Raw genomic sequence first — 21,630 nt, 5'->3', positions numbered from 1 at the left:
TCTTCATTGTGGCGCAGATGGTGCAACTTTTCACATAACTATCCACATCTTTCTTTATGCTTGGCCAGCAGAATTGCCTCCAGGCTAAGGGTAAAGTCTTTAGGAACCCAAAGTGGCCTGCCGGTTTGGCATCATGACTCCTCTGGAGAACTAGGGTATGTAGGGATTCTGGGACTTAGAATTTCGTCCCCTTCCATGCAAGGTCATCTCCTTTCATCAAGATGTGTTGGCTGTTTTGGAACCAGGGGTCTGCTAGCAGTTCAGTTTTGAGTCTTGTGGTTAGGTTGCTTGCGGGTTGGTCTTGCTGTTCACAGCGTTCCCGCCTGATGGTTACTTGGGCAGCTGAGTAGAGGAAATGATGGCGTCCACTACGTGCTCCCGTTCTCATTTGTACTGAGGCATGCAGGAGAGGACGCCAGCTAATAAGTTCCTCCCGCCTGGAATGTGCTTTAAAACAAAATCAAAAGGGTTGAAGTATTGAGCCCATGGGACTTGTTTGGGTGATAGCTTCTGTGGGGTCCTAAGCACCTCCAGATTTTTGTGGTCGGTCCAGACTTCAAATTGTTTCTGGCCCCCTTCCAACAGGTGTCTCCAGGTTAGCAGTGCCCATCTCACTGTGAAAGCCTCCTTGTTCCATGCAGTCCATCGTCTCTCTGTGTCTGTGAGCTTGCGGGAGGTGTAGGCGCAGGGTTGTAAGTTTCCTTAGTTGTTTCTTTGGAGTAGCACTCCCACTGCAATGTCGCTGGCATCTACCTGGATCACGAAAGGTTGCTTCAGCACTGGCTCCTTTGCATACATTTATTTTAGTGTCTCGAACGCCTCTTGGCAGGTTAGGTCCCATGGTAGGGGTTGTCCCGGAGGTCTGCCAGGGGTTTGGCAATCTTCGTAAAGGAGGGGATGAATTGCCTGTAGAAATTCGCGTAACCTAGGAAACTTTGTAGTTGTCTGGGTGTGCGAGGGGGTTGCCAGCCTAAGATGACTTGCACTTTGGCACATCTCTATTCCCTCATTTGACACTCGGTAACCCAGGTAGTCTAACCAGGCACGGTGGAATTCACATTTTGATACCTTGACGTACAGGTTGGCTGCCAGAAGTTTTTCCAGTACTTGGCGGACCAGGGGTATGTGGTCATTCATGGTCTCAGTGTAGATAAGGATGTTATCTAGGTAGAAGAGGACCCCATTGTAGAGGTGCTCATGCAACACCTTGATTATCAACTCCATGAATACCGCTGGGGCCCCCTGCAATCCCAAAGGCATCATTTTGAATTGAAAGCTGCCTTGGCCAGATGAGACAGCATGTCCTTCATGAGGGGGAGTAGGTATAGGTTGTGTACGGACACCCCATTTATCCCTCGAAAGTCAACACAAGATCTCATGGTTCCATCTTTTTTTCAATGAACCCCGTTGCTAGGATTTTGTCTATGTATTTGCACATCTCTTGCATTTCCCGGGGCATCATGGTATACAGTTTGGGCCTGGGCAGTTTTGCCCCGGGGATGATTTTGATGGCACAGTCTGTCTCCCGGCGGGGGAGGCAGAACATTGCACTCGGCGTTGCTGAATGCTTCTCCAAGGTCCTGATATTCTATTAGAATCAGTTCGGCCTCTGGGATTTTGTCGGATGTGGTTGCCAGTTGTTCTGTGGGCTCTCTTGCGGGTTTCCAGCGTGGGTGGTGTTTCTGCTTGCTGGTGTGGGAGGGGTTGGGGACCCTTGATCTCCTAACTCTGCAGGTACCCCCTTGCCACCACTTGTCTAGCCAGGAAAGTCCCAGTATGACTGCGTCTGTCATTTTGGGGGTTATTATGAATCAAATTACTTCCCAGTGATCCGCTAGTTCTAGCCTCACTGGTTCAGTTAGGTGGGTGCATAGGCTCCTCCCATTAGAGACCCTCAACCTGCTTGAACTAGATTGGGTGGGCCAGTCTTTTTGTTCTGATCCCCAGTTTCAGGACTGTGGTTAGGTTGATCAAACACCTTATGCAGCCTGAGTCTATTAGGGCTTGAAAATTCCCCTGGCTTCCTGTTTTGGGGCTCTGAGGTGTATTGGAAAAAGGAAAGGGTGAATTGATTCACTCACCATTGGGTCATTTTCTCCCTCGTCCTTGCTGTCATATGTTTCGGGCAACTGGTTGTCATTGCCTGGGGTTCCACCACTTTCACCCGGGGGGGGGGGGGGGAAGGGGCGTCTGCAGCCTGGAGGGCTTTCCCAAACTTGTTGGTGGTCCATTTGGGGCCTCATTCTGGTCGTGCCCCAGGCGGTGGGTCTGGCCTTGGTTTTGGGGCTGGGGTTGGGCATGCAACTGCCATGTGGCCCATGCTCTCACATCTGTTGCATTTTACCGGAATTCAAGAGTGGGCTGGTCTCGGGGCCTGCTGTGGTGCTGTGATTCCCCGCCAGCTTGGTGGTTTCAGGTTGGGTTGACCTCTCTATTGTGTGTCCAGTTGCCTTCTCATGTCGTTGGTGCGCAGCCCGCTGTCGACTTTTGCTACTCAGAACCACTCGGAGAGTTGATTTGGGATGTCGCAGTATGCAGTTACCTGAGCAATTTGCTTGTCCAGGCTTGTCCTGAAAAAAATACACCAGCAGCTGCTCTGGTAAAGTGGGTAGCCTTCTTATGACGCTCCTAAATGCACAGAAGTGCTCTCTTAATGGTGGCCCTCTCTGCTTTAGGTTGCTGAGTTCCTCTTCCGCATATGAGTCCTCCACCTCCTCAAATCTGGCCTCTAGTAGTTGCAGGAAGTCATCTATGTCTTGCAGTTGGGGGACTCTTCTCTTGTGGAGGGCGGCTAGCCATTCCCTTGCTTCTCCCTCTAGACCCTCTGCGATGGAATTCACCATGGTTCTGGGGGATGGGTAGAAGTGCCCATAGCGTTCTAGGTGGATATCAGCTGAATCAAGGAATAGGGCTACCTGGTCTGAGTCTCTGTCAAACTTTCCCTTGAATTGGGGTGGGTCATTCAGCCCTAATCCCCCAGCCTCCTGTCGCGCTGGGTATGCTTGCGCCCGATATGCCTGGTCATCTTCTTCACCCCTCGTTCGGAGAGAGGGAGGGGGTTGTCTGCTCTTGGCAGCCTGCCTGCTGCGTGGGAGAGGCTCTGGTTGCCGTTTTGGGCTCTTTCTCCTATCAGAAGGGGGAGGGGGGGTGGACTCCAGTCAGCATGTCTTCCCCCCAACAAGATCAGATGTCCCTCCCCTCTCTTTTGGGCAGCATGATGGCCCCTCATCAGCAAGGGTGGCCTGGTCAAGACCCTCCTTCAGTTGCTCTATTGCACTCCCTAGGGATTCCATCAGCCTGGCTTGTTTCCAGTCCCACCCCCAGTCCACCCTTGCCACCTTGCTTGAGACCCTTCCCTGTATCTGGGGACTACCGCAAGGGAATTCCAGCTCAGCTGCTTTAGGGGTTGATTTTCAAAAGTACTAATCTTTTCTTGATTCTGCTGCTGGGAAAGACATCGCTGCTTGGCATTGCTGCATACCTCCTGCTGTAATCAGTCTTTTTCTCCAGCCTCCTGTTGCCTGATTTTCCCTCCAAGCACCCCAAATATTGGGGGAGTGCTCGGAGAGCCTGGGATTCAGGAAACCCGGAAATCGTAATAGATTTTTTAAAAGTCAGTTTCGTCCCTCTGTGAAGTTTCCAGAAGACGACCTAATCATTTATGAGCCTCCAGACAAAGTTGAAAAGAAACCCAATCATTTATTAGGATCGACATTCTGGCGTGGACTCCTGTGGAGCCGAAACTGCTTTCGTTTAATTGCGTTTGAACTTTACCCCCTGTATCTCCTCCCTTCTGTCCTGCATCATAATACATATTCTCCAACTAGGCTGTAGACATGAGACCTGACTCCGGCCGAAGCCATGCATGGAATTTCCCCTTCCATGCCATGATAATAGTTATGGCAATGCTTTAGAAGTTGACACTGGCATTGCGCAGCTCCTGGTCCAGACCGTCCCTGAAGTAGTGGACCAGGAAGTGTTTGGGCCAGTGCCGCAAGCCTCCAAAACTCCACAACATACTCTTTAGCTGGGTGGTTATTTTGCTTAATCACCTTCATCTCCACTTCTGCTTAATGACCGTGGGCCGAGTCCACAAATCTCAACCTTAGTTCCTGCAGGAAGTCATCTATGTCTTCGAGCTCCCCATGTCATGGAGCTGGGTCACCCACTCTACTTCTTCACCCTCTATGTTATTGACCGTGCTGAGGGTGGTGATGGCTGCAGACTGAAACCAGAGATTTCTGCTTTTGCAGGGCTGAGAGGAAAAGGGGAATGATGAACAGGCCCTCCAAGGTTGCCCGCCCCTTAACGTTTTTCCAACCAAATTCTCCCCCCAAACAGAGGACCCTCCCACCCAAATACTGCAGGACAGAGTAGCCCCAAAACTGGTTAACATGTGGGGGGGGGGGAGGCTGTAGCAGCTCTGCTGTGAATGGAGGGAGAGAAAAAAATTGGATTCTATCTGCTGCAGCACTTAGCGTTGAATGCTGTGACAGAGAGAAGCCTAACTTTTTCCCCTTCATTCACAGTGAAGCTGCTGCTCCCTTTATGGTCCCCCCTGGCCACATCCCTCCCGGAGGTCAAATTACCTGAAAGGGACAGGCATGCTGCTGCAGCTCCCTTCCAAGCTGGCTCCGAGTCCCTTCCCTTTGCTGCAATTAACAAATTCTTGCACTCTTGGGAACTTTTTCTTTACTGTGCAAGGGTTTTCCGTGCATACAACGGCTGAGAGATGCTTACAGTGGGGCACAATTTGGGTCTACCCTCCACCTCAAGGAAAGGTCCATCAACTATGGTTAGACTCAATAAGCCAGGGGTTGTTCCCTTGACGAGCTCCACCGAAGATCCCCTTCATCCTTTTTGATTTGGTCTGCTTTGCTGCCCGGGGAACAACCGTGCCAAACCGCTCCTGCCCTCAATCCCCGTGAAGCCCTGCTGAACTGGCATGAGAAGCACACGGGGCCCGGGTGGAAGGCAGCCTTTTCTGCAGCATCCTCCTCCCCTCTTTGGATTGACCTGCAGCAGAGACGGGCGGGACTCTGCCTTTGCAGAAATGGAGCGGGTGCATGTGCAACAGCCTCGGTATGTCTGCTTGCCCTCCCACAGGATCTCCGCCACCCCTCTCAGCTCCAGCACAGGGTCTGCATTTCCACCAAGAGCTGTCTGCCCAATGACTGGCCAGGTTGGGCTGGACGCCGACCTCAGAAGGCAAGCAGGCATGGAGGACCGCCAGTAAGGCAATGTGGAAGGCAGGGAAGCACGGCAGTCACCTGCTGGGGCAAGGAGGGTTACTGTAGGCTTTCAGCAACCCCTGCACAAGCTCCATAAGTGCCTGCCATCTCCTCCATCTTTCCCGAGTCTTCCTGCTGCCTGGTAGGCCGGCTAAGCGGTTGGGGCTCAGGACCCCAAATAAGAAGCTCCAAATGGAGCAAAAAGTTTCCTGACATTTTAGTGAAGAATTGGTTTAATGCCAGGGTTCCGAGTAATAGATCCATCGCAAGCAAACCTCAGAGGCAGGTAAATTCCTAAAAGAATATCTTTATTGGAAATATCAAATTGGCACAAATCTGGTTAAAACCAACTCTGAGGGACCCCTTGTTTTCACCTAATTAAAAGTTTTCCTCTCAATCCCAAACAGTCATATACCCCAATCACTGCAGCGTCCGCTTGTCTGGTGACATCACTCCTACTTTATCTGGCCAGGTATGAGAACATTCTTGGTTCTCAGGAGAAAATATTTTATTATGACTACACCATCCCAGCTATCTCTAATCCCCCCTCCTACTTCCTTGCGCTAATGCGGCAGCACTGATGCCTCAAAATGGCTTCAACCGGATCAGCTTCAGGGTTGACAGTATTTGCTTATGAATAGAGCTATCTATCTCTTTGTAAGTGCTGACATCATCTGAGGGCTATCAAAGAGTGTAGGGGATGCTTTCCCCCTGTAGGGAAATATAATATTCTGACTTTTAAATATTTCTTCTAGGAGAGGAGTGGGGGCTAAGTTTCTCCAGGACATATTCCTTCACTCCCCAAATTTTATTCCATTGGCGGTGCATGCTTTAAAACTGGTTCTCCTTTATATTAGGGTTGTTTTGTTATTTTATGGGCATGCTCTTTTCTTGTGTTGTAAGAAATGTCCATCTGGATTCAGTTCCATGTGGGGAGAAAGACACTGGAAACATAGACGCTGATTGGAAAGATGGTTTTAATAGTGAAGCAGAACCATCAAACATGTGTGATTCTGGGTAGCTGAACACTTGGTTTGATGAGCACATGGACTTTCATACAGTTTCTTCTACAGCATTTTGAAATTTGGAGGCTTGTTTTGTGTATTTTGTTATTTGATTTTAATTACCATATTTTTCAGAGTACAAGACGCACTGGTGTATAAGACGCACCAAGATTTTGAAGAGGCTTTTTTTTTTAAACAAAAAATTGCACTCTGCAGACCTCCCAAAAATGGCCGGTTTTTTTTTTTTGCGAAAACAGGTCCATTTTTTGTTAAAAAAAAAAAAAAAAGCGGGGAGCATGCATAGCCTTTAGGAGGGTTATAGAGTGCTCCTGGGGGCTGGGGGAGCACAAAAAGAGGCAAAAAATAGCCCATTTTTCCTCATTTTTCCTCTCTCCAGCCCCCAGCAGCACTCTGGATGCCTCCTAAAGACTATGCATGGCTATTTTTGCAAAAGGGGTGGGGTTTCCAGAGGCTGTATTCAGTGTATGACGCACCCATATTTTCACCCTCTTTTTTGAGGGGAATTAGGTGCTTCTTATACTTTGAAAAATATGGTAGTTGGTCTCCCAAAGACCAGCAATGATTTGGGGTTTTTAATCTTGTTTAGCAAATGTAATTAATCCTAGATGCTGACTTCCTTGGGGTTCTATTCCTGTCTTGAATGGATTACCAAATATTCATTTCTAAAAGTTGGCCCTTTGTTTCTCCTTGGGGCAGAGAGCTGAGGCTTTGAGAATCTTTATAAACATGTTTCTCCTTTAGGGAAAATATAATATTCTACCTTTTTAATATTTCCTAACATATATCATTCTTCTAAAGGGGGGGGGGGTGTTGCTAACTTTCTTCACTTGGAAACAATATGGAACTGATGATGCCACTGCTGTCTTCTGTGATTTTTTTAACCTCTGTGGGAAGGGAACTTCACCAAGACAGTGTTGCTTTAGGAAGACCAGTACAGCCCATAACCAAACTGGAAGTCACTAGAATAACAAAGCCAGGATACATTAACAAACCTCCCGAGAATAATTACCGGATATCCGGACAATTAGAAATAGCTGCAGAGTACAAAATAATACAAAAGACCTAGGAAGTGCAGGAAGAAGTTACCTTAAGAGAGGAAAAGATCAGAGTGACAACAGACTGATTAGCTCAGGGCGAAGATGTAAAAATAGGAAATACAGTAGAAGACACTAGAGCTCATCCCTGCCCCATGGGAAGTACTTTAGGGCAGAGGAATAACAAAACGCAAGATAGGATTAGAACCCTTAGCAAAGGGACACAAACAAATAGAGCTATCTATCTCTTTGTAATGCTGACATCTACTGGGGGCTGATCAAATAATAGTACAAAGAAAACAAAAGGACTTCAAGGAGGAAAATGGTATAAAAAATATACACTTATTGTTTGATGGGGTCAGCTCAACTAGGAACGCTGGTCTACATCACTGACAGTCTTGCTTTCCTGAAATAATAAAGACAACCTGTTTTCAAATGCAGCTTGCTTCGATCCTAAATTCATTCACTCAGCCAGTGATGCTCTCCCAGCCAGAAATCTGAACCCGCAGAGGAAACCTTTTTCCATTTAACACCATCTTCAAAAAAAAGTGGGGGGGAAACAAATCCAGGAAATTACAGACAGATCAGCCTGACATTAATACCTGATAACATCTTGGAAAACATATCCAGACAACAAATCTGTGAACACATGGAAGGAAACAAAATCATAACCAGTAACCAGCAGGGTTGATTTAAAACATTATGCCAAACAAACCTTATTTAATTGTTTGACAAAATGACTAATTAGTGGACCAGCAAAATGCTGTGGATATCATATACTTAGATTTCAGTAAAGCATTTGATAAGGTAGATCACAACCTACAGTAGTGGCCAAAATTGTGGAAATCTTTTGGGAAAAGTGTATTTTTGAGGTTTGATGGCTAATAACATATTTTGGGGTTATGGTTTTTATTTTATGGTTAATACCATAAAATTATATATCAATGAAAAGATATTTTAATCAAGAATGTAATGCAATAACTTTTATGAAGGATTTTCTATTAGAATAGCAGTTATAAAGAAGAAAAGTGAAACACGTAGAAAAAAATGGTGTAGTGGTGAAGGCACCAGGTTAGAGACAGAGAAACACTCAGTTCCAGTCCCACCTGAAGAGCAAAACCATCTGTTGAACTTTAGCCAGTCCTCTCAAGTTTAGGAAGCAGGAAAGTGAGGAAACCACTCCAAAAACCCTTGCCAGGGAAACAGCAAGGACAGACATTACAGACTGACCCAAAGGCACTAAAAACGAAGCTAAGTAGCGTCACGTGTCACTACTTCACGGGGCTCAGTTGCAAAGGTCGGTCGCTAGGAATCGAAAAAGCCCGGCTGCCATATAATCACTACAACATCTTCCATAACGCCTTGGTGGAGGTTGGACAAGCATGTTTTCCCACCTCCTGTCGCTTGAGGGCGGTCAAGCAACACCTGTGCCTAGAAAGGCATCAATTCAGTAGTGTCAGCCGTGCTTCAGCTTTAAAAAAAAAAAGAGTTTGCAACCATCGAGTACATCATTGCTAGAAAGAATGAGAGTAGAGAAGAAGCTCAGGGGAACTTCCTCTTGGATCGCTTATGGGAGGAAGGAGGTGTGCAGAGCGACTTTTGTGCTCTTCCCAGGATCGAAGCAGCAGCTGGAAGGTGAGTTGAGGGCGGGTGGGAGGAGAGTCCTGGAGCAAGTCGGGTTGTTCAGTTCCCTCCACGGCCAGGAAGCAGAGAAGCAACTGGGCTGAAGCATCTCAGCTGCTGCTGCTGCAGGTTCCTTCCCTCCCCGAATTTAAGCCCACTGGGGCTGCATGCTGTGAAACTGGTGGCTGCAATTTTCCTCCTGCTGGGAAGATTTTAAAAATCTCTCTTAAATTAAGGAGGATTCTTTGGGAATGGCTTCCCTCCAGAGGTTGTGGGTGCTCCCTTCACTGGAGGGTTTTAAGAGGAGATTGGACAGCCTATTGAATTCTGGAAGGAGGGACGCGACACCAGGGTGAGCAACAACAACTTCTTTATTAACAGGCAACTTATGACAGCGATTCAAATGGCCGCGGTGCGCGCCAAGGTATTTATATTAACTAGACAGCCAATAGGACAGCAACTGCTGTCAAGTCCCTGGTCCAATTAAAGGTAACTTTCGGCCGGCAACAGCCTCCTGCTGCGTCCTGGCCAATCAGGACGCAGGAGGCTGTTGCTGGCCTCCGAGAAGGTGCTGAAGCAACATTAACTATCTGAGCCTATTTTACATGGCTCATGAATATTTAACACAGCCAATTGTTCAGAATCGAATGGGGTCCCCTGCCTGAACAGAGGATGGACTAGAAGACCTCCAAGGTCCCTCCAAACTCAATTATTCTGTTATGGACCTGATGTTTTCTGGGCAACAAGGTCGGACTAATGTTCCTCTGGTCTTTTCTGCGTTTTTTTTTTTTACTTCCATTTCTAACTAACAAGCACTGTGTTTCCTATTGGTGCCCCCATCCCTGTATTCACCAGCTTCAACTGTGCTTAACACAGCACATGTCTTAAAAAATGAACGTTTGGAATGTTTTTATTATTCAGCTGTACTCATTTATAAAATTTATTGGCCACCAACCTTACCATGACATAACTATGGAGGGGCTTAGAGACATAAAAGATACATACATATTAAAATGCATTAAAGGTGCAGATGTAACTTGGCTCTGTCCTGTGACATCATGCTTCATGATTGGGTCGCTTAGTGACACAGATTCCAGGCCCAGCTGCAGTCAGTAAGTGAAAACTACTTCAATTGGGTTGTCACCAAAGGGGTTGTGGAAAGTATTTACTCCCCTTACTTTGAGCTCATGGCTTCAGCTGTTGCTTCAAATCTTGCAGAGCCTTTCGGCATCATTTCATCCATTAAAGCCCCCAAATCTATAAAGTTAGTGTCATGTAGATTGACAGGTGTGGCTCAGTAAAATAAAAGACAGAGTCCAAGTGTGTCTGTTGAGAAGCCAATGCTTTTATTTATCTGAACAAAAACTTTCCAATGAAAGTTTCCATGGCCCCAGAAGCCTGTTGAGGCCTGAACTTCAGCCTTGCCATCTGAAAACATGAGCAATCATCAAATTCATCAGGTTCCCGATTAACATTTGTGCAGAAGGTTTGACTGTAACAATTTTAATTATTTTTTCAGGCTTGAAAGGCATGGATTATCTCCCTATTGTAGATGTGTGTATTTTTATTTCTCTCTGAGTGTATTTGTCTGCAAACGTATAATCTGAGTCATGTATCATGAGTCATGTATCAGGACGTAGTAAAAATTAGTTAGTAGGAATGAGACCGTGTCCCACAGACCCTGCTGCTACGTGGGCGGGGAGGACGATGAGAAGGAGAAGAACGGTGATGCTTTGTTCTGGCTGGGCAGGGAGTGAGCAGGTCATGCAGTGCTGGCTGGGCTGGGAAGGGGGCAATCATGGCTACCGCCAGCAGTAGCTTGAATACCATGACTGAAGCTAGTGTTCGCCGTGCAGGGGGAGAAATGAGATGCCCTGTTGTCCCATAAAGCCTGTCACTGCTTGAGTGGGGAGGAGAACAAGGAGAAAAACAGCTACTCAGGTGGCTCCTGCCCCCCCCCTCCCCGCTGCCGCTGCCAGCAACTTGAATGCCCCGACTGAAGCAGGGATCCGCACTCTCTCTCATACACAAACACAAACAGAGTTTGGAGAGCACCCTTCCTCTCTCTCTCTCTGTCTTGCTGCGGCAGAAGTTGCAGCGCTTCGGTGCTTTGCTGGCGGGGCACCCAGTTAAGCTGGTACAGGGATTGGGGGGGGAAGCTCCATACCTACTCTCCGCCTTGATTCGTACTCCACTCCCACTGCCTCACTCCCAGCAACCTGGGTGCCCTGGCGGAAGATCGCTCTTTCTCCCATAAAAACACAAACACACACACACACACAATCTCTGTCTCTCTCTGTCTCTCTCTGTTTCTCTTGTACCATTTGCAACCATTTTATGCACAATTAACGATATACTTTTATTTGAATCTTATAGACAAAGAAGATAGCAATAGGAGCATTCTGGACACTGAGGATAACAAGCAACATTGAAAAGGAAAACAAATCAGTCTAGATATCAAAGTGTTTTCCATTTCCTTCAGAGAGCCACACAATTCTCCAACTTCCTCCGCAGGTGAGAGAGAAACGAGAGAAAATCTAGAAGAGATTTCTAGCTGGGAAACGGAGAGTGTGAATTCAAGCATATATTACATGAATGGTCAAGGGAGATTATTTTTCCATTCAGCAAAAGAGGGAAATATCTGGAAGTTACTGGGGAGGAAAAGGACAATTGGAAAACCACGTAGAGCAGACAGTGTGACAAGCATTGCTCTGGGAGGAAGAAAACGGCTTGAAACAAAACACCACCAAACAAGGGACCATCCATATTTTTAATGTCTTCGGGAATATGAGTTGTGGAAAAGCTCCTTAGACGTGCCAGTTGTGTGAAAGATACAACTTGCAAATCATAGTTGATTATGCATGAGAGGATCCAGACTGGAGAAAAGCCATACGAATACTCTGAATGTAGCAAAACCTTTGGTCACAACAACTCCGTTTTGTTTCATGGAAGGACCCACACAGGACAGAAGCCCTAAAAGTGCTCCCAATGCGATAAATGCTTTAGCAAGTATGGCAACGTGGACTCACACCAAGGAGAAATTGTTTGAATGTCCTGAATGTGGGAAATGTTTCTGTGATAAATCCAGCCTGGTTACACACCAGAGAACTCACGCAGGAGAGAAACACTTTGAGTGTCCTGATTGTGGGAAAAGTTTCAGTCAAAATTCTCATCTCGTTTTACACCAGAGCACTCACACAGGAGAGAAACCCTTTCAATGTCCTGATTGTGGGAAAAGTTTCAGTACTAATTCCAACCTGGTGACACACCAAAGGACTCACACAGGAGAGAAACCCTTTCAATGTCCTGATTGTGGGAAAAGTTTCAGTACTAGTTCCAACCTGGTGACACACCAAAGGACTCACACAGGAGAGAAACCCTTTGAGTGTCGTGATTGTGGTAAAAGTTTTAGTCACAATTCCAGCTTGGTGATACACCAGAGGACTCATACAGGAGAAAAGCCCTTTAAATGTCCTGATTGTGGGAAAAGCTTCAGTAACAATTCTAACCTGGTGATACACAGGAGGAGTCACACAGGAGAGAAACCCTTTGAATGTCCTGATTGTGGGAAAAGCTTCAGTAACAATTGTAACCTGGTGATACACAGGAGGAGTCACACAGGCGAGAAACCCTTTGAGTGTCCTGATTGTGGGAAAAGTTTCAGTCGAAATTCTCATCTCGTTTTACACCAGAGCACTCATACAGGAGAGAAACCCTTTCAATGTCCTGATTGTGGGAAAAGTTTTAGTCAGCTTTCCAACCTGGTGAAACACCAAGGGACTCACACAACAGAGAAACCCTTTCAATGTCCTGATTGTGGAAAAAGTTTTAGTCAAAATTTCAGCCTGGTGACACACCAGAGGACTCACACAGGAGAGAAACCCTTTGAATGTTCTGATTGTGGTAAAGGTTTTAGTCACAATTCCAGCCTGGTGAAACACCAGAGGACTCACAAAGGAGAGAAACCCTTTCAATGTCCTTATTGTGGTAAAAGATTTAGTCAGAATTCCAACCTGTTGGCACACCAAAGGACTCACACAGGAGAGAAACCCTTTCAATGTCCTGATTGTGGTAAAAGATTTAGTCAAAATTTCAGCCTGGTGACACACCAGAGGACTCACACAGGAGAGAAACCCTTTGAATGTTCTGATTGTGGTAAAGGTTTTAGTCACAATTCCAGCCTGGTGAAACACCAGAGGACTCACAAAGGAGAGAAACCCTTTCAATGTCCTTATTGTGGTAAAAGATTTAGTCAGAATTCCCACCTGTTGGCACACCAAAGGACTCACACAGGAGAGAAACCCTTTCAATGTCCTGATTGTGGTAAAAGATTTAGTCAGAATTCCAACCTGTTGGCACACCAAAGGACTCACACAGGAGAGAAACCCTTTGAATGTCCTGATCGTGGTAAAGGTTTTAGTCACAATTCCCACCTGTTGGCACACCAGAGAACTCACACAGGGGAGAAACCCTTTGAGTGTCCTGATTGTGGTAAAGGTTTTAGTCACAATTCCAGGCTGGTGATACACCAAAGGACTCACACAGGGGAGAAACCCTTTGAGTGTCCTGATTGTGGTAAAAGTTTTAGTCACAATTCCAACCTGGTGAAACACCAGAGAACTCACACAGGAGAAAAACCCTTTGAATGTTCTGATTGCGGAAAAAGTTTCAGTCAGAGTTCCAGCCTGGTGACACACCAGAGAACTCACACAGGAGAGAAACCATTTGAGTGTCCAGACTGTGGGAAAGATTTCAGTATTAGGACTACCCTTCTAAATCATATGCTTATACACACAGGGGAGAAACCATTTGAGTGTGCCGAATGTGGATGGTGCTTCAGGAGAAATTCCACCCTTATTGCACACAAGAAAATTCACATGAGGCCCCAAGTGATGAGTGTAGAAAAGATTTGAATTTCATTTCTAAAGTCCCTCTGTAAATCCAACTGAGAAATTGACTATTTAATTTGAGTACAAAGAATTTGCCTAATTTTTTATAGGCAAATATGTAATGGCATTAAACTGGAAGGAGGAAGGAAAAAATGGCAACATATTAGTGTGATAATGCCTACCTGGTCATTAGCAGCAGAACTTGCTGGATATGGGTAGTTCTTGGGTTACGAATGTAGTGGATCCTACCCATTCCATCCGAAACTTGAGAAGTTATGGGAGTGAATCTCTTACATTGAACGACATCACTCCCTGCTTTCGCCCACACGGTCATTGCTTTCTTGCTCCAGATCAGCTTGACAAGGCATCTGGCGCCAATAAAGCAGCCCTGAGAGGCTGTGCGCGACTTCTTAGGGTTGCTTTCTCATTGGCAAATCACTTGAGGATTGCGTTCCTGTAGGCTTTGGCAGCCCTTTGCAAAAAGCCTTTGCCTGTAGGAACAGGTACTTCGTAGGGACACACCCCACTCCTCCCAAGCTCAGTTGGTGGCAACAAAGGCAGTTTGCAAAGGGCTGCTGAGGCCCTTTGGGAATGCAATCTCCCAGCAGGCCTTGGCAAGGAAACGGCAAATGGAGGGAAGGCCTGAAAGACTGAAGTCTTCCCTCCATTTGCAAACGTCCATGCCTCAATTCACAGAGAATAGATCCCTAAAGTGTGAGATTACTCAAGACTACTGACCTTGTGTGATCTCGCGGTACGTTAGGCCTCTGTCCTCTGAATGCAGGCAAATAAAGCACAACAGAGAGATCTTTGCAAGGTAAGTCACTCTCCACAGGCAAAATGCCTGTGAAGACTCAGCTGGGGTTGGGAGAATAGGGGTGAATATAACAGAGCCTCTGCGGTCGTTCGTAAGGATGAACAACAGTCGTGGTGCTCCAGTATTCATAATTTCGGGATTTGTTTGTAAATGCTGGGGGGAAGGGGGGGCTTATCGTGTAACTTTGAACATTTGCTAAGAGAACACTTGTAACCCAAGGATTACCTATATTTATTTTTGTAGAAATTGTAAAAATCTTTTTGGAGTGGTTGCTGCCAAGGATTTAGGATCAAAGAGTTTCAGTGGGTGAGAGATTAAAGGAAGCCAACTTCATTGGTGCTGGCCAGAGATGCTTCCAAGAACACCCATGCTAAATGTCTTGTGCGTCTGTAACTTTGCATACACAGAAGTTTTCATTAGGTCAAAGAGGGAAAATCACAGAACCAGCAGGTCTTGAAAAGCGGGGCTTGGGAAGAGGGGATGACTGTCTATATATGCTGAGAGAAATGTTTCCAAAAGGCATTTCAAAAGGTTGGAAGAAAGATTGGTAATACAGATGTGCATACAAAAATGTATCAAAGTTGCCCCACTCTTTTTTTGATACACATTCCTTTTTTTAATTCAAAATTTTAATTAATAAAGTATGCAAAACAAACTAAAACAATTGATACAGAGAAGCAGGAAAGGAGTCGAAAAAAAGAAAAAATGATATAATGCACCTTCCCCCTTTTTCTACGTTGAGAAATTGTCATCACCCATTCCTCTTTGGAAATTACCTCTGCTCAGTTTACCAGAATAAAATCTTCCTTGAAAATAGATCCTGTCCTAAAGTCCATTCCTCACAGTAATCCAGTCCAACATTTCTCTTTCACATTGTTCATAGGAACAGGGAGGTTTTCTCTATGCACAGGTAGCAAGCAGCAAAGCTTTAATGAATACATCATATCGGCAAAAATGAGGGCAAAAGCAGATCTATTTCCCATGCAAATGCACATAGTTAACATTCAAGTTTTCCCTCCCTGCTATTAGGCCAGGACACATTGTCCAATGGAGACTTCTAGTGTTGTTGTGAGAAAGTCTTTTTTGGCTCTGGTAAACCTGCCGAAACGTCCTTGGTTCCCATGGCTGGCATCGATTTCTGGAGCTTTGTTCTATCTCCCCCTTCTGTCGCCCCATAGTTTTTTTTTGCAAACTGAGAAATGATAATAGTTGCAACACCAAAAATGCCATTTGAAGCTTGACACACTCTGCACACTGGATTCCACAAAAGCATTGGCAGCCCTCTGATCAGCCCTGATCTAAAGCAGAACTGCAGCTTATATATCGTGGGTGCACTACATTACAAAGATATAAAACGGGTAGGAACCAACTTGATGTTGGAATTTTTTTTGATTATCTCATTTAAGAGACCTCATTATTCTAGGAGAGGAGTCGGTGCTAACTTTCTACACTACATATTTCTTCACTCCCGAGATTTCATTCCATTGGTGGTACATGCTTTAAAACTGGTTCTCCTTCATATTAGGGTTAACTTGTGATTTTGTATACATGTTCTTTTCTTGGAAACAATATAGAACTGATAATGCCACTGCTGTCCTCTGTGATTTTTTTTAACTTCCATACCTAGCAAACAAAACATAGGATTTTGTACACTATCCATGGTGCACTATCCATTTATAATCCTGACACAACTGTGTTTAACCTAGGATTTTTTAAATAATAGCTATCGAACACTTTTTGGGTTGTTCAGTTTTATAGACCTTCCTTGCTTACCACATACTACTCAGCCTTCACAATTACACTGGTACTGAAAAAGTAGACTTACAAGTGTTTCTCAAAGTTGTGGCCATCACAGTTATTTGGGGGCAGCCCTGGCTTGCAATTACGATAGTTGCTGAGTTCCACAGTCATGGAATTGCTATTTGGAACCTTCACAATTGGCTTCCCACAAACAAAAATGACAGGAAGTTGTAAGTCACAGTCATGGTACATTGCACTGAACGGAACATGGTGATTTGCTTAATGACCACAGCTACAACAGATATTGTAAGTTGGCATGGTTATGTGTCAGTGTACTGTGAGAAGCAATCACAAACCCACCCACCCTGAGAATGAAATGTTTTGGGGAATATTAAAGAGAGGCAGAATATTATATTTACCCAAAGGAGAAATGGAGAAAAAAAATCTTAACAAAGGCAGAAAGTATCTTTAGAGATTTTGTGCCCATTAAGAAATCCAGGCCAGCCTATTCACAAAGAAAAAGCTTTCAGCTCCAGTTGATGGGATTAAAATTTCCCTTCCCCCACCCAAATTCTAAGGACAGGATTTTTAAGGACCTTTTAGGATACAATGGATGGAAACTGATCAAAGTGAGATTCGAGGAATCGAAAAGAACCTACTGCCATGGAATCACTGAAAACATCTTCCAAACACCTTGATGGAGATTGGACAAGTGTGCGTTTCCACCTCCTGTCGCTAGATGGCGGTCAGGTAACATATGTGCCTAGAAAGCCATCTACACCATGCTTGCGTTTAAAAAAGGAGTTTTAAACCATTGCTAGAAAGGATAGGAGGAGAGAAGCGCAGAGGAACTTCCTCTTCCGGATGACTCATGGGAGGAGGAAGGTGTGCAGGGCGGCTCTTCCAAGTTTGAAGTTTAATAGCATTTGTATGCTGCCCAATCCAGAGTCGAAGGATCGAAGCAGCTTTAAGGTGAGTGGAGGGCCGGTGGGAGGAGAGTCCTGGAGCAAGTCGGGCCCTTCGGTTCCTCCACCGCCTGGAAGCAGAGAAGCAACTGGGCTGAAGCATCTCAGCTGCTGCTGCTGCAAGTTCCTTCCCTCCCCGAATTTAAGCCCACTGGGGCTGCCCGCTGTGAAACTGGTGGCTGGAATTTTCCTTCTGGTGGAAAGATTGAAAAAGTCTCTTTTAAATTAAGGTGGATTCTTTGGGAATGTCTTCCCTCCAGAGGTTGTGGGTGCTGCCATCACTGGAGGGTTTTCAGGGGAGATTGAACAGCCATGTGTTGCTTGTGCTGATATGCTGTGCTTGATTTTTGTCAAACATGTCACTGTGCATTATGGTCTGGTCTATGCAAAGGACAGTGTTCCAGAAGTCCTGTGGTTTGTCCAGGTGCAACTTTGCAAATCTCAGCCATGTTGCTATGACCTTTTTAGAGAGAAGAGCAATCCTTCCAAATGAATCAGAGTTGTTCCATTTTTTCTAATTGCACTGTCATGAATCTTAATATTTAATATGCTAACTGAAGCCTGTAGAGTCTGATATATAACCTTTTTTTTAAAAAAATCTCTCGCCATTGCATCGTCTGGCCTTGGGGTGAATTTTCTTGGATGTCCACTCTTGAAAAGATTGGCGAGTACCGTATTTTTTGGAGTATAAGACACACTAAGATTTTGAAGGGGCAGATTAAAAAAAAGTAGGTAGGTAGATAGAGTTAGAGAGAGGGAGAGAGAGAGTGGATAGGTAGGTAGGTAGATGGCGTGAGAGAGCGAAATACAGTACGTAGGTAGGGAGAGAGAGGTACGTAGATAGAGGGATAGAGAGAGAGAAATACAGTAGGTAGGTAGGGAGAGAGTGTAGGTAGGTAGGTAGACGGATAGAGAGAAATAGAAAGAGAGAGAAATACAGTAAATAGGGAGAATAGCAATAGCAGCAATAGCAGTAGACTTATATCTCTTTCCTTTCAGGCCTCTCTAAGCGGTTTACAGAGAGTCAGCATATTGCCCTCAACAATCTGGGTCCTCATTTTACCCACCTCGGAAGGATGGAAGGCTGAGTCAACCCTGAGCCGGTGAGATTTGAACCGCTGACCTGCTGATCTAGCAGTAGCCTGCAGTGCTGCATTTAACCACTGCGCCACCTTGGGTAGGTAGGTAGGTAGGTAGGTAGGTAGGTAGAGGGATAAAGAGAGAGAAATACAGTAGATAGGTAGGGAGAGAGGTAGGTAGATAGAGGGATAGAGAGAGAGAAATACAATAGGTAGGTAGGGAGAGAGTGTGTGTAGGTAGGTAGTATCCAAGTGTATTTATCCATGTGCTGGAGAAGGAAACAGCTGACAATCTGCAGCACTTGATCAATGTAATTCTCATCAATCAGTTAAAGAGCTTTTGGAAAAGAAAAGTTTTTGCACAATGCAAACGTCCCCAAAACAGTCCATTTTTCACGAACATGGGCCCTTTTTTTTCAAACAAAAGGTAAGGACAGCCTTGGGGGGGCTTGCAGAGTGCTCCGGGGTGGCAAAAACGAAAACGGGCCCATGTTTTGTCAAAAAACCTGCATACATAGCCTTATAGAGTGCTGCTGGTGGGGGAGCAAAAATGGACCATTTTTGCTTATTTCTGCCCTCCCCAGCCCCCAAGAGCTCTCTGAAAGCTTCCACAAGAGTATGCATGGCCATTTTGGTGGAGGGGCGGGGCTTCAGAAGGCAAAAAAGTGCTATATTCGGTATATAAGACGCACCCAGATTTTCAGTCTCTTTTGAGGAAAAAAGTTGCGTCTTATGATGCTGATGATCAATTGATAGGCCAGAGTTTGCAGCAGCAATCACATCAATTGATCAAGAGCACTTTATTAGCAGTATTTGGCTGTCACTGTGACGCTCCATCATTGGAGGCTTTTCAAAAGACACAAGAGAGTGACTTGTCTGAAATGGTATACGGCAGTGATGGCTAATCTTTTTTGGCCTCCGTGCCAAAAGCAGGGGTAGAGCAGTGGGGATCATGTTCGGGCATGCCCACACCCATAATTCAATGCGCGGAACACCCCCGCGCATGTGCAGGCAACCAGCAAACCACCCATCGCATTTGGCACAGTTTTTTCGCCCTCCCCAGGGTCCAGAGGCTTTCTAGGAGCCTGGGGAGGGTGAAAACACCCTCCCCCCCCCCGGAGGCCCTCCGGAGGCTTCAGGAGCTTCCCTGAAACCTTCGGAGGGTGAAAAGGGAACCATGGGGAACCCGGAAGTTTGGGAATGATGACTTCCGGGTTCCCCATGGGTACGATGAAGCCTCCAGAGGGCAAAAAGGGATCTACGGACAGTTTTTGCCCTCTGGAGCCTTCAGGGAAGCCTCCTGAAGGTCCCTGAAGGCTCCAGAGGGTGAAAAATGGTCCTACGGGGAACCTGGAAGTTCAGGAAATGGGAACTTCCAGTTTGTCCGTAGCTCCGATTTTCAACCTCTGGAACCTTCAGGAGGCTTCCCTGAAACCTCGGGAGGCCAAAAACCGGCCCTACAAGCAAACCAGAAATGACAATCACATGTATATGGTCTCCTGCTTTAGCAGGGCTTGGATTAGAAAACCTCCAAGGTCCCTTCCAATTCTGTTATTCTCTTCTTTTCTGTTGTAATGATATTTATTATGTCTTGATAAGTAAAACCATAGAAATCAAAGAGGGTGTAGTTTCTTTTTCACTGGACTGTATTTGAAAACAACCCTTTGCGCTGCTAAGAATTCATTGATTGACCCAGTCAACAAGCGAATTTCATCATTGAATGGATCTGGGTAGTCTTCCATGTGTCAAATGAATCATGATTAATGTAAAATTATTGTAGCTTTGTGGCATGTTTGCTTTTTCATTGTAACATAAGCTTTTTTCTTTTTTTCTCATCTTCTGCAACCATTTTATGCACAATTATACACTTTCATTTGAATCCTATAGACAAAGAGGATGGCAATATGAGCACGCTGAACAATTGAGGAAAACAAGCAACATTGAAAAGGAAAACAAATCAGTCCAGAAATCAAAATGTTTTCCACTTCCTCCAGAAAAACACACAATTCTTCACCTTCCGGGTAAGAGAGGCACAGCGCCCCCCTGCGGGGTATAAAAGTGGGCGGGGTATACGTAAAATATTTTACACAGATTAACTAAGGGGAGAGCTTGGGACGACCACTTTCCTCGCGGCAGTGGGCTGGCTCGGCGGCTCGGGCTCCTTTTCTCCCTTTTCCTGCTTGGGTTTCGGGACGCCTTCCTGAAAATCCCACCCCTGGCTATGGGCGAAGCGACCAGGAAGAAGCAGGAGGTGAGAGGAAGCCCGGATTCTGCAGCTCCTCGTCTTCTCTGGGCTTGGAAGTCCGGCAGGAAGGGAAGGGGAGGAGGCGGCGGCGCGGCTGTGGCTCAGTTTTCACACACACACCCCCTCCCTTCTTCTGATTTGCTCTGTGAAAGGGCTTCACTGCCGAAGCATTTTGGTTTAAAAAAAAAAAAACACAACACCGTCCCTTTCTCTCTCAAGTTAACAGGGCCAACCCCAGTGGTGCATTTTATCTGGGGGACGACACACACACAAACACACACACACACACACGACACGTGCGGCAGGAGGAGCAGCATTCTCCGCGTTCTCGGCTGCCACAAACGCCACGCAATTAGGGAATCTCCTTTTGGGGGTGTGTGTGAGACGCTGACAGAAAAAGGGCAAGCAGTGGCCGCGTGAGGCGGCCTTGAGAGCTCCAAACGACCTACCGTACTGGCTGGTGAGGTTAGTTCTCTAAAGGCCGTTGAAAGCTCCGGGGAAACCCCTTTTTCCGCCCTCGGAGCCCCCGGTGCTTCCTCACCCCCCCCCCACTTTTTCCTCTTTGGTTCACCCCACCCCCACCCTCAAGGGCCCGGGACTCTGGGAAAGTGTGCAGCTGGGGAGCTGGGGAGGAGAGAACGTCTACCGTTCCTCACGGGAGGCACTTCGAGCCCCGCCGTATCTGAGAGGCTCTTAGTCGTCAGTGTGGGAGAGGAGAGAAAGGTTAAAATGTTTTTGAAACATAAAAAGAATCCTTTGTGGGCAAACCTAAAGCTGCTGGGCTGCACGGGCTTGCTGTAAATTGAGGGCATGTTTTGCCTTTATTTATTTTGCCGCCTCCCCTTCCCTTCCTCGGAGGGGAACGCTCGGAGCAAAAGGGACCCCCGCCTCGTTAAAGCCGCATCCGACGCTTCACCTACAAACGATCCCGATTCTCCCGCGTCCTTCCTTCCCTCCCTTCAATGTACTCTTCCTATAAAGA

At 46.1% G+C, this 21,630-nt stretch overlaps 1 protein-coding gene across 5 annotated transcripts in view; it reads left to right on the top strand.

The window, feature by feature from the left end:
- The window catches only part of LOC116504750 (zinc finger protein OZF-like), a 183,981-nt gene that overhangs the window by 152,523 nt on the left and 9,828 nt on the right, over window positions 1-21,630 (top strand). For 3 of the 5 annotated variants that reach the window (XM_032211970.1, XM_032211969.1, XM_032211967.1), the window contains one exon: window positions 11,290-15,181. In XM_032211970.1, the coding sequence (XP_032067861.1) occupies window positions 11,775-13,826 (2,052 nt within the window). In that variant the 5' untranslated portion in view covers window positions 11,290-11,774 and the 3' untranslated portion in view covers window positions 13,827-15,181. Of the gene's footprint in view, window positions 1-8,837; window positions 8,926-11,289; window positions 15,182-21,630 lie in introns of those variants that run through there. The other 2 variants (XM_032211968.1, XM_032211972.1) reach the window with 2 other exon arrangements.

The sequence above is a fragment of the Thamnophis elegans genome, chromosome 2, assembly GCF_009769535.1.
Source record: "Thamnophis elegans isolate rThaEle1 chromosome 2, rThaEle1.pri, whole genome shotgun sequence".
NCBI classification, from domain to species: Eukaryota; Metazoa; Chordata; class Lepidosauria; order Squamata; family Colubridae; genus Thamnophis; species Thamnophis elegans.
The sequence above is the reverse complement of the archived record's forward strand: the minus strand, read 5'-3'. Positions and strand labels throughout refer to the sequence as shown.